The sequence below is a fragment of the Aethalodelphis obliquidens genome, unplaced genomic scaffold, assembly GCF_003676395.1.
Source record: "Aethalodelphis obliquidens isolate GAN/ISIS:26980383/991018 unplaced genomic scaffold, ASM367639v1 scaffold7, whole genome shotgun sequence".
Lineage (NCBI taxonomy): Eukaryota > Metazoa > Chordata > Mammalia > Artiodactyla > Delphinidae > Aethalodelphis > Aethalodelphis obliquidens.
Genome location: NW_020837951.1, coordinates 21939517 through 21952686, shown reverse-complemented (window position 1 = coordinate 21952686; position 13170 = coordinate 21939517). Strand labels below are relative to the sequence as shown.

The following is a 13170-nucleotide window of genomic DNA, read 5'->3' as shown; positions in this document are numbered from 1 at the left end:
GAAAAAAGAGAATAGATTCAAGAAATACTTTGGAGGGAATTCCCTGGAGATCCAGTGGTTAAGATGCAGCGCTTTCACTGCTGTGGGCCCCGGTTTGATCCCTGGTCAGGGAACTGAGATCCCACAAGCCACACAGTGGAAGGAAGAGAGGAAGGGAGGAAGAAAGAAAGAAAGAGAAAAAGAGAGAGAGAGAGAGAGAAAGAAAGAGAGAAACAGAGAAAAAGAAAGAGAAAGAAGGGAAGAAGGGAAGGGAGGGAGGGAGAAATACTTTGGAAGCAGAATCAACAGAATTTGCTACTGGATTCAATTGAGGGTGAGGGTGAGACAGACAATAATCAAGGATGATGCCCAGTTTCCCAGCTGGGGTAAATGAATGAACGCTGAGGAGAAGAGAGAGGGAAGTTTGTTTTTTTAAAGTCCCGTTCTAGACATATTAAGTCTAAGGTATCTTGAAACAACATCCAAGTGACAATGTCAAGCAGGCAGGGAGATAGACAAGTCAGGAGCACAAGTCGTGCCTGGGCCAGAAGTAAAGATTGGGAATCATCACAATCAAGATGACACGTAAGCCCTGGAACTGAGGAGCTGATCTAAAAAGAGAAAGTGGAGAGAGTCAACGGTACTCAGAGGCAAGCCCTGAGAAATCCTAGTATCTAAGAGTGAAGGAGAATATGAGAAGCAGCCAGATGAGAAAAAACCAAATATGGTAATTGCCTGATTCCTTATCTACCTCCCCAACTACGTGAACTCCTCGAAGGCAAGAACCACGACCTGTTCTCCACTACATCAGTGGTTAACTATCGACATACAGTTTTCCATTTGTGTGGATACACTGCCACTTCCTTAACCATCCACCCAATGGACATTTAGATTGTTTCCATTTTTGAGATTTCAATAAATGTTGCCATGAGCATCTCTGATACCTTGAAAGAAGGAAGAAAGCAAGGGATGAAAGAAAGTCTGTTTGTTTAAACAAAAAAGTACACAAAGTAGAAAGGAAGATGAGTATGAGTTTACATGCCATGTGTAACCTGGGACAAGGGTTCACAGATACTTGCCATTGACTTGTCAGTGACCAGCGCATTCCAAATACTTGTCATGGCCTGTCGAATGCCAAGGTTGGGATCAAACTGATAACGATAAAGACGAGGAACTAGTTGAGGCAGGAAAGGAGCTAGCTGCTCTCCAGCTCTGGTAGCAATTACATTAAAACCAAAAGCAGCACCCTAAAAAAATAATAACAAAGTGGCTCAGATATAATATCCACATATGAAAAATCACAAAATTCTTCCTCCTATCCTTGTCCCTGAATAGAGCCTGATTTACTGGGTGTCCAGCTTTACCAATCAGTAATAGCAGCTATGTGGTGATCTAGATCTCTCTAATCACAGACTTTTACAAAACACACTGCATAACAGTTGTCCCCGTCTGCCAATGCAGGAGGTTTGATTTGGAGGGAAGAAAAAAATAAAATGTCCAGCAATAGCCACTTACCTTCCTAGAGTTCCACATTGCGTGATGGTTGGCTAGGTTCATAAATTTATACACCAGGTCCGGCTGACTAAGATCACTTGCCAGAGAACAAAGCTCCTTGTAAGTAGAGAGGCCCTGGCTTGAACACAAAGATGAAGAAGTATGCTGTAATGTATCTCTCCACCTCCAGACTATCAAAAGTTACATTACCAATATTACTAGGACATTTTAAAATTATGTTTTTGCTAAATTTCCAATATTGCGTTATCTCATTACCACAGAGGCAGAGAACCAGGGTGACGAGAATATAGAAAGTCGCCTACTTCAGTTCTCAGCAATGGCTGGTAAATGACCTAAGGCACCTGTGATGCCCATGAGGGTGGCGCCCTCATCACCTCAGGAGACAGCAATAATTCTTCGGTGCACTGTGCACCAGTCTCTCTCAGGATCCCGAGAGCCGTCTGAAGACAGCTTCTGTCTTCCCTACACCTTTTCTAAGCTACAGCGTCCCAATCCTGATAACAACTTCTTCAAGTCCTGTTAACTTCCCTCTGTATTTGCGCAACTACCTGATCTTTTTCATTATTTTGTGAAAAGTGAGCACTTCTTTTAAAACTCAGAGGGAGTCTAGAGGGAGGGTAAGTGGAATGAAACAACTTCAGTGTGAAAACATGGAGCTACGGGAGAGACAGCCTGAGGCAGGGCTCTGGGGACTCCCCAGCGAGGCCCAGCAAGCTGCAGCTGGACCTGAGGGTTTTCAGAGGAAAAGCAACAGTACAACCATGATGGAATAGTGCTAAGACAAAAGAGGTAAGGCTCTACGAATTAATTTGAGATGCCCAGCTGGTGGACTCCAAAGCACCAAGCAGAGATGCCCCTCCAAAAACTAGGTGCAGTGCGTGCTGACTCCTCCCTGAGGACCCACTGGCTGGGAACTGACAGAACTGCCCTCAGTCCAAGGTCAGGTCCTCCCCGAGAGCAGCCCACCACCAACGGCTAGTCACTGAGGGGGTGAAAAGACCTGAGGAGGGGACACAGAGCAGGACCTCCCTGCAGGCCCTCCCAGCCCGGTCCCAGAGCTCCGTGATGGGTCACGGTCTCGTAAGCGGGGGCAGCAGGTCACCTCCTCCTCGGCCACTGGACCTGTCCTGCCTCCTCAGTCCCCCAGGGTGACGACTCCAGGCACCCTTCAATGAACTTCCAGCACACACACCTCCATCTCAGTCTGCTCCCCCAGGAAACCCAATCTAAAACACTAGGCTTTTTCACTGACATTTTCTTCTTCCACTAACACACAACACCTCCCACGAGGGTGGAAATGAACCTGGTGAGCACCCTTCCCAACGGAGAGAAGATGTCTACATCTTCATTGATGACTGATCAATGGATCCGGCACACTTACCCATCAGGGGTTTTGCCAAGGCCTCCTCCTTGAAACACCACTGTCTCTCCAGAAACTTCATGCTTAGCTCTAAACGAAAACAACACCAAGAATTTAAATTAGCCTTGAATTTTTCATACCACCATTCAACTAATGCATACATTTCATCTGTAAACTGATAAAATCAAATTCCCTATCAAGTATCTACAGTGTGCAAGATGTAAAAGTCAACTAACCCTTCCCATCAGCCAGAGAATTTTGTAAAATGAAGTCTAGGAAGAACAAATAGATATAAAAGACATCCCACATAAAGTTACACTGAGTTAAATGTGGTCACACATTGAGAACTATTCTTCCTACAAGGAAAGTAACATAAAGCAGAAACCAATTACGAGAATGACTGCCCGCCTCTTCCTCTTCACAGATCGGACCTGCGTAACACACTTCCTCTCCACATCTTCATTCCATTTAGCCAACGGTAATTACAGTACTTCTGTAATCCAATGCTTTATCTGTCCCAAGATCATTCAATTTTCGAAGCCTGAATTACTGGCCTGTTTCTAAACAGTATACACTGGATAATTAAACTGCTATCCACAGCATAACAATCGATGATTTGCAATTTAGAAAAGGCTTAATAAACAGGAAAATCACAAGCTGAACTTTCCTTCCTCCACTTCATATTCTCAGTACGTGCAAAACTTGCCCTGCGTGTTCAAATCTGAAATTTTCAAGTTCACTGTACCTTTTGCCAGTCATCAGTGTTTCTACAAGAGTAGAAACCAACTCCTGTTGATCTTGTTCATTGCCCAGTTCATACACCAACCCAAGGCCTTTTGAGGCAACATCTTGGCTAAGTTCTACACAGAAGTCAGACAAAACAATATTGTTTTAAGAAAAATTTGTCCTCTGGGCATCAAGTTAAAAAAAAGTTAAACTTGTAACATTAACCCAAAATGATATCAAAGTAAAGATATGAAAACATAATCAACCTGCCTATTTTGTTAAAAACATACTAAATCATCTGAGTGGACATGACACCAGCAAGTCTCTGTAAATGAGAACTACATTCACAGAACATCCAACTCACAGGCCAAGTCAACCCTGCTGGGCCTTAGTGTGTAGTGCATGGTGACAAAGGGTCAGTGGAGGCACGTCGCACACATGAGAGGCAATCACAGGATTTAAGGACGCCCACGTGCAATTTTTTAAATGAAAAGTCAACATTAGACCACATGTTTAAAACAATTAATAAAACAAAGCTACTATTTAAATGTCTAACACAAATATTTGCACTCTCTCCTGGCTTAAATCACAGAGAGAAAAGGAATTCTAAGTATTAGGAGAAGAAAGCTATCATTTGGTACAAGTATGAGTTAAAGAAGGCCTCGGCTCCACTTTTAAATGCAAAACTGATCTAATGAATAAATGATCTAATGAATAAATAAATACATTAAGAATCAAGTTTCCTGTAGCCTTCTTTTACGTTCATTAATCCAGGTTTTTCAAAATTTAAAATACAAGTTTAGGGCTTCCCTGGTGGCGCAGTGGTTGAGAGTCTGCCTGCCGATGCAGGGGACACGGGTTTGTGCCCCGGTCCGGGAAGATCCCACATGCCGCGGAGCGGCTGGGCCCGTGAGCCATGGCCGCTGAGCCTGCGCGTCTGGACCCTGTGCTCCGCAACGGGAGAGGCCACAACAGTGAGAGGCCCGCGTACCGCAAAAACAAACAAAAAAAAATACAAGTTTAAAGAAGTCTGGAAATCAAATATGTACCAATTACTTACCATCATTTTCTGACAAAACAGAAACAAATGCACTCTGAATTTCTTTAAGATGAGACTGAAAGAAGAAAAAAGGCATTCAGAACACTGAAACTCTACCTCCTTGGGAGAATAAAAATCTTGCTCTCAGGGTACACAACCCCTGTGAAGTCTCACGACCAGAGGCAGTCACAAACCCTGCTGTGCTCTCATCTTGGAAGGTGGCCAAATTACCTGAAGGTTGTGGCACTTACAGGTGCTCTAACGCACACAGTCTGAGCGTCCCCCATCCTCACCACTTCCTCTGACATTGTACCTTCAACTTAAGAATCATCTTCCAGCCCATATATATCAGGTACCATCCTTCATTCCTTCATGTATAGCTTATTTCAAAATATGTGTTACTGGTTAGTGGCCCTCACCCTCATACACTTCCCCTCCTACCACCTTTCTATTATAAATACTTCATAAACAGTTTCCCACAGAGCTGGACCACATTTACAGAATGGCTTACCTTCACTTCTTGATGGGTACTTAGCTTCCTCACAAGGGAAAGGAGCCAGATGCAGGCTGCTTGCCTCACATGTGGGTTGGAGCTGATGATATGTTTATTTAAAATCACATCCAGCACCCAGGGGACCACATCATTAACTTTAGCTCCTAGGGAAAGGGAAAGAATGATAAGAAGCAATTAACATAACTGAATAGAGCTCCCTGAAAAAGATAAAATTTTAATCAACATTTACTCAATACAACAATCCTACAACATATTAAGATCTACATGACTAAGGTGTTTAAATAAATTGCTGAAGGAACTGAAAATCATTCATTTCAGAACCTAGCATAAACTAAATAACCTTTCAAAGGTACTCAGATAACTTTAGTTCCCTAGAATGAAAAATTATCACTATCATGGGGGAGGCTAGACATGTGTAGGGGTAGAGGGTGTGGGAAACCTCTGCACCTTCCTGTTAATGTTGCTCTGAACCTAAAACTTCTCTTTTTAAAAATCTGTCATAAGTTTTTTTAATACTCATATGATTAATGTAATTTTACTCATTTAAACAGTGACAGCAAGAAAAAAAAGTATTTCTCTTCCTTTATATTTCCTTTTACACCTTAATTGCACATGGAGTTTTTAAAATAAATATTTTTTCTTTTATTTGTTTGTTTTTAAATTTTAAAATTTTTATTGGAGCATAGTTAATTTACAATGTTGTATTAGTTTTGTCTTAATTTTTAAAAATTATCCCCATTCTTTCCAGTGTCAGCAATTTTTTTTCTCTACCGTATCTTTCCCATCTCCATCTAAAAACTAACAGGCAAACCAACCTCTATTAACCTCACTTTCCTCCTCCAGCTACTACACCATTGTTCTCCTTTCCTTTGTCACTTCAGAGTTCCTCAACCTTGGCATTACTGAGGTTGGCAGGACACTCTGCTGTGGAGAGCCATCCTGTGCCCTGTAGGATGTTCACAGCATACGACACATGTGAAATCACAGTACCTGTAACATGTCGTCAGAAAACGCATGCCCCTTCACCTATGTGGTCACTAAAAGCCAGAGGGACTTAGTGAAGAGGCACCTGCTGCACGACCTGCACTGTGTGATAAAGGATTAGGGGACACAAAACTTGGAAACTGCTAGGCCTCAACCTCTAACACTGGCTAACCACACCAATCCTCACGAATAGAGCACAAGTCTGAAGGTAATCGATAGCTAACTCCCCTGCCTGCTTTGCCAAGGGACTAAAGAAACAGTTCTCATTCATTTTGTGCTCAGTCTCCTTTAACCAACTATCTTTCTCGACTGAGCCAACTGATAAATACATACATAAATATTGGAAAGAGAGTTAAAATGGAATGTATACATTTTTTTCTTTTACTCAAAGGTGATAACAAGAACAGAAGAGGGTTACTTGGTGGTAATAAACTGATTAGCTGACTATATGGTACCGGCAGGGGGCGTATATTCTTCTTCAGCCACCAGCCAGGCATCCCGGGCGGCCACAGAACTAGTTCCTATCGCAGCGCTGGTGATGGCTTCGCCGATAGTGAACTGAAGCTCTATCTGCTTGGCCTGCAATGAAGGGGACAAAAGTGAGGAGTCAGAGAGAACATTGCCCCAAAACATCCGTTTCCACAAAAAGCCTGCTTACTGTCCTGTTTCTCGGCATGCTTTGTTTTCACTCTTTTGCCTGCAATGCTCTCAGCTAACAGGATGGTTGGAAAGTGAGGCAGGGTGAGGGAACAGAGAACCCAAGAATGACTTGAGGATCTTTTCCCAAGTCTGTGTTGCACTCTTCACCCTCAGCAGAGAACCACTAAGCAGGGATTTTTAATCTTTGGAAGAATGGAACCATTTACTTGGGGGAGAAGGGCATGGACTGTGAAGCCATATGGATCTTGGTAGAAATTCTATTTCTCACCAGCTACATACACTTATTTAAACTCTGAGACTCAACTTTGTCATTTGTAACATGAGCATAAATAATACCATCATCCACCTCGTCAGGCCGTAGGGATTGAACGAGGTTAACGTACATAAAGCACCTAGTAGACATCTGACTGGTAGTAACTGCACCCTTAACAGCGGCCTTTGTCATTTACTAACACCTCCTCCTCTCTGCACGGCTTAAATTACATGGTATCTGCAAGTTCCTCTCAAATGGTTCAGAAAAAAAACCAGAGAATGACAAAGCAAACGTGGTAAAATACTATAATCTGGTAAATCTGGATAAAGGGTATAAAGGAGTTCTTTACACTATTCTGACAACCACACTGTAAATTTGGAATTGTTTCAAAAATCAAAAGTTTAAAAAATTCTAAACTATACATACTCAATTTTTTTTTTTTTTTTTTTTTTTTGGCGGTACGCAAGGCCTCTCACTGTTGTGGCCTCTCCCATTGCGGAGCACAGGCTCCGGACGCGCAGGCTCAGCAGCCATGGCTCACGGGCCCAGCCGCTCCGCGGCACGTGGGATCTTCCCAGACCTGGGCACGAACCCGTGTCCCCTGCATCGGCAGGCGGACTCTCAACCACTGCACCACCAGGGAAGCCCTACATACTCAAATTTTAAAAATCAGATTTAGAAATTGACACATCTCACAGTTATGAACCACTGACTAATATGGAATTGGGCCAGCCTCAGCTCCCTTTGGCATTTTTCTCTAATGTTTGCTGGGAATCAGAAAAGACCTAAGAATAGAAGAGAATGAAGAACAGAGAATATGAGTGGTATGGGAATATGGGACTTTTGGGAGAACACTGTAAAGCATACAGACAACAGTCTAGCCATTTCCAAGCTTAATCAACTAAATGCTCTAGGCTTGCTGAGGTGTTAAGTGCTGGTACCACACACTTCCTACTCTGAGAAAAAGTATTTGAAGGCTTCAGTCCTACAGCATTCCTGGTCAAAGTTTCTCTTGGCAACTCTAAGCTGAGAAAAGGTTATCTCGACACAGAGGATCCCGTATTAGGGAGTCATTTTATGTGCCTGTTTTTACCTGTTTACATGTTAATAACAACATAGTTGGCATTACAAACAAAAACAAAACTCCCTAACTCTATTTGTGAAGATAATATCCAGATTTTGCTTTAAATATTCTAGAAATAAAGAGTGGATAAATAGGGATCATTATATTATTATTCTCTCTACTTCTGTGCATGTTTGAAATTTTCCATAATAAAAAGTTAAAAGAAACAACAACAAAAAAAACCTTTAGGACTTTGTCCTAGATGACTGTGAAGATATTTTGCTTCTTGATTCCTGCTTTTTTAAAATTCTCCTCCTTCAGTCTCTCTAGCATGTTTCAAGCTTTTCATATAGTTCTGTACTTCTAAACTCTTAAAATAATGTCTTCAGTAGCAAGTTGAGAACCGAGACAAACCTTCATTCATTTAAACAAAACTGGAAGAAACCCATCTCTATCATAGATATATAAAAAGAAAAAAGATGAGAAAGGAGACATCACAAGCTTTTCCCCAAGACGTTACAATGTCAGTGACATCCAGGGAGAATGAGATATGGTTATAATTTCTTGTCAAAAAATGTCACCTTAAAAATACTCCATCAAGAATCCAGAGACCTGCATCCTAATGTCGGCTCTATCACTCAGCTGCCTTATTCCTCAACCACAGCTCTCCTCTCTCCTCCCTTTCTTCCTTCAAGGCCCAGCAGCGACTTTGCCACCAAAACACGTGCACCAGCTCCCCCAGACAGAAGTGCTCATGCCCGCCTTCGTGAGTCCACTGCCTTACACGCAAACATCTCTTCATTCAGTTACGTTTCCAAAAATGTTTGAGGTCCTGCAACTACCAGTTACGCTGCCAGGCCCCTGTTTTATAAGGGGGTGAGAATGGGGGTGCAAAACAGCCTTTGCCTTCAGCCTAGTGGGCAATTAGCAACTGTGATGAATGTTGTGAAGCAAAGTACGGAGCAGCATGAAAGCACAAATAAATAAAGAAATCTACTCTAGTCTGAAGGGTCAGGAAACTTTTCAAAGACCTATAGCAACAACCTGAGAAAGAAGGAAGCATGGGTCTGTCAAAAGCTCAGAGCAGAGAAGGACTAAGAGGCTGGTGAACAAAAGCGGCTGGTGAGTAAGTGACAAGAACCAAGGCCCAATCAGGGGCCACATCAGACTGTGTTAGGTCACTCATCATATTGGCTAGCAGTTGTCTACTTATAGGTCTTCTCCACCACACTGGACATTTATCTAGAAGACAGAAGCAAAGTCATCAGACTCAAGGGCAACCAGAACACTGGCACCCACTCCCCACATCTAGCTGAATAGGTACGTTTCCCCTTCTACCTACACTGCACCACGCTTTACTCAAAAATGATGAGAAGGGCTTCCCTGGTGGCGCAGTGGTTAAGAATCCACCTGCCAATGCAGGGGACACGGGTTCGAGCCCTGGTACGGGAAGATCCCACGTGCCGCAGAGCAACTAAGCCCGTGCACCACAACTACTGACCGTGTGCTCTAGAGCCCGTGACCCACAACTACTGAGCCCACATGCCACAACTACTGAGCCTGCACTCTAGAGCCCGTGCTCCACAAGAGAAGCCACCACAATGAGAAGCCCACGCACTGCAACGAAGAGCAGCTCCCGCTCGCCGCAACTAGAGAAAGCCCGCGCACAGCAACAATGACCCAACACAGCCAAAAATAATAAATAAAAATAAATAAATTTATTTTTAAAAATCATGAGAAAAGGACTTCCCCACAGAGGTGATTTAGTCAATGCTACGATTACCAGTGATGGACCCACAGATGGTACTCAGTAAGTACTTGGTGAATAAATGAATAAAGTTTTAATTTAAAACCTCACAGCATGCAAAATTCCAAGTTAAGAAAAATGCCTTTTGTTTGAATGACTAACAACCAGATAGCAATATAAATACCTCCACAGAATCCATCAGACCTTGCAAGAGGAGTTTCTGGTGAGGAAAATCTCCATCCCCAACTGGAAAATACCCCAGTGTTTGGATAGCTCTTTCTTTCATCTGGAAGAACACAGAATTTTTTTTTTTTTTAAATGAAGTATATAACAGCTTGGTCCCAGAAAAAATGTTTCCAAAATGAGAAAGCAGGGAGGGGGAGTCTGTCTAACTAATGCATCAGCACAATTTTTTTTTTTAAGTATCCAATTTTACAGAATTATGTCTATAAGACATTGGAGGTAGAAAGACATAAAACTGAGTTCATTAAGGGTCCACAGCTGCAAAAGAAGGAAGAACAAAGTCTTTAACTAGTTCATTATCCTACAAGCTGTAACAGTTATAAATGTAGATTCTGGGCCCAGAGGACCTAAGATCAAGTCACAGCTCGACCATTTTAATAGCCTTTACAACTGTGTGACCTCAGGCAAGTTACTTAGCCTCTCTGTGACGCTATTTCCTCATCTCTGAAAATAGAGATGACAACTGTACCTACTTCACTAGATCTTTTGGGGATTCAATTAATTAATGCATGTGAAGCACTCAGCATATGCTTGGCAGATTGCAAGTGCTCAACAATGGATGGTAATGAGTAGTTGCTAACATCTAATAAAAACTACTGTGATCTCAGAAAGTTTTAAATAGTCCCTAGATCAAGAATAAAATTACATATTTATTAAACTTGTAGTAAACCGATTTTTCTGTTCATTAAATCATCTTATACTTCAACACTGAGGTGTTCTTATCCCAAAGAAAATTTTTAAAGTCTATGAAAGTTTTTATCTAAAACTAAAAAAAAATAAGTGTCCTTTTCCTCAGAGATTACTCACACTGCTTACGAATGCCCAGATTTCTTAAAATCAAACTAAGTATAGGAAGTTAAGATTTAGATTTGGTCTGAAATTACAAAAATCGTTAAACTATTTAACACTTTATTACCCCCCTTTTGCATGACAAAAGAATTACCTGATGCATTTAATATTTACCCAAATCTTAACAGTTATGGGCCTAAATTGGAGTAACTGGGTCAAACAGTACACACACGAAAGCAGTGCACAAATCATCCCCAACTCAAAATTAAACAGTCACCTAGACCTTCTTCTTTACCACTCTTTTCCACATTCAGTCCTTCCTCCAGCTGTAATGCCATCTATCCTGACTATGATTGTTTTTATTCATTTAGTTATCTATGAACAGAAAGAATTTCAGAGAAGAAGGATAAAAGGACGAGACTTGCCTTATTTGTTTCTTTACTGGAGGGTATTCTATTTAGCAGGCTTTCCACAAGATGCAACTTAGTAAAGCCAGATCCCTCACTGGGGATTGGGAGTGGACCATTTCTGCCAATTTCACCCAGGGCTGTACAGGCAGCAATTGCCAGGAGGGGTGATGTACTGTCCAAAAATGAGCCTGTAAACACATTTAGACACAAAAGAATTTTATATCATTACCCCTGGAATCCAAAGCAACCAGCAATGTACTCAAGATTTTTTTAAAGACAGCAAACCAAAATCAAAGTCTACAACATATTTTCCAGTTGATAATTTGTTAGCATTTCTTTAGTAATAAAACACCAGAGTCATGTCCTTTCTTAATGTTTACAATTTTTCCCATAACGGAATCATCTCTGTTAAATAGAAACATATAGAAAAATATGTATATACAAAAACTAGAGTACTTGCATTGTTATTAAAAACAAAGAATTTATTCAGCATCAAGACTCTGTGGAAAAACCTCGTGTATTTAGAGTGCAATGCTATAAAAAGAAATTAAAATGTTACAATAAATTTTAACCTAATTCAAAAAAACTGTAACCTACTTATGCTGACATCCAAATCAGCATAAACACATTAATTACCGATAGTTTCTGTGGCACTCTGAATGAGTTCCTCTTGTTCGGGCAGAAAATCAGCATTTGTCTCCACGTCTTGCTGCTCTGCCATTTTCATTTTCTTCTTAGCCAAATATCTTCCTACTGTGAATCCCAATGCAAGCAAGGATCCGTGCTGTATCTCCGGGCTCTGGATTTAACAACACAATACCGTATGTCTGTCTCTCTCACACGTGCGTGAATGCAATGAAATAACTGTGTGTTTACTACAGTCATCTCCCCAATAAAATATTGGCCAAAGAATAAAGTGATCATGTGAGGTTCCACTGGATGTTAATAAATAGGTTAGGGAACAAGAGAAAACTTGAGTTTCAAACACAGAATTCTGAGAAGTTAAGCTGAGTCCTGACTCACTTGGATTTAGATTCCTTAATCCCATACCCAACTCCAACTATGGGTGAGGTGACTCCATTGCATGCTCTTATAAGCACCCACACTTTCTTCTAGCTTATAAATAACACTTAGGTAAATACACCGTCATAACTTTCAAGCATAATTTTCCTCTACTGCCAACAAAATACAATGAACGGATCCTATTTCTAATTGCTAAAATCTCCAAATGCAAATAAAATATTTGAAAGCACATGGTTTCAACAGTGTTTCCTAACGGGACAGGTACAATGAGAGGTGGCAGTAGATGGGGAGGAAAAAAGGAACTAACATTTCTGAGCACCAAGCACTACTAGAGCTTCTCATGTACCCACTCCCCGCCGTATTCGTAGAGCTTAAAACAATGCCTATGAGACACAAGGCACTCAAATTTGTTGACTGAACTGACTGAATCCATGTATTATCTATCTCATTTAATCTTTACAATCATAAAGGCAAGAAATTTATGAGTTCGTTTTACAAGTGAGAACACAAAAACTAAAAATATATTAGATGCTTTTGTAAAACTATTTCCCACAAAAAAGGACAGAGACAAAACTGATAACATACATGATTGTCTTTTGTAGTCTTTACAAGCTGTTCTATCATTGACTTCAACTCGTTTCCTGACACTGTAGATACCACCACAGAATAAAACAATGCTGCCAGTTCACGCATCTCTTCTTTACTGCTATTCATCAGACTCTGAGCGGTGTAGAAAAAGAAATACACACATAATATATGATCATCTCCCTGCTGACGTCTAACATTTAAAACGTTATAATGTTCAATCTACTGGTAACTATGAGAAAAGAACGCAACAAGCTATTATTTCAAAACGAAATAAAAG

At 41.1% G+C, this 13170-nt stretch overlaps 1 protein-coding gene across 10 annotated transcripts in view; it reads right to left on the bottom strand.

Annotated features, from left to right (window-relative positions):
* Positions 1-13170, bottom strand: part of ECPAS (Ecm29 proteasome adaptor and scaffold) — a 98838-nt gene that overhangs the window by 22032 nt on the left and 63636 nt on the right. For 9 of the 10 annotated variants that reach the window (XR_003432547.1, XM_027105226.1, XM_027105225.1 and 6 more), the window contains 11 exons: positions 12891-13025; positions 11919-12081; positions 11298-11470; positions 10025-10126; positions 6573-6696; positions 5131-5276; positions 4641-4695; positions 3600-3714; positions 2876-2944; positions 1495-1612; positions 1059-1226 (listed from right to left, as the gene is read on the bottom strand). Coding sequence is in view for 9 of the 10 variants with exons in the window: in XM_027105226.1 (XP_026961027.1) it covers positions 1059-1226; positions 1495-1612; positions 2876-2944; positions 3600-3714; positions 4641-4695; positions 5131-5276; positions 6573-6696; positions 10025-10126; positions 11298-11470; positions 11919-12081; positions 12891-13025 (1368 nt within the window). In the remaining variant the exon portion in view is untranslated. The remainder of the gene's footprint in view (positions 1-1058; positions 1227-1494; positions 1613-2875; positions 2945-3599; positions 3715-4640; positions 4696-5130; positions 5277-6572; positions 6697-10024; positions 10127-11297; positions 11471-11918; positions 12082-12890; positions 13026-13170) is intronic. The other variant, XM_027105229.1, reaches the window with a different exon arrangement.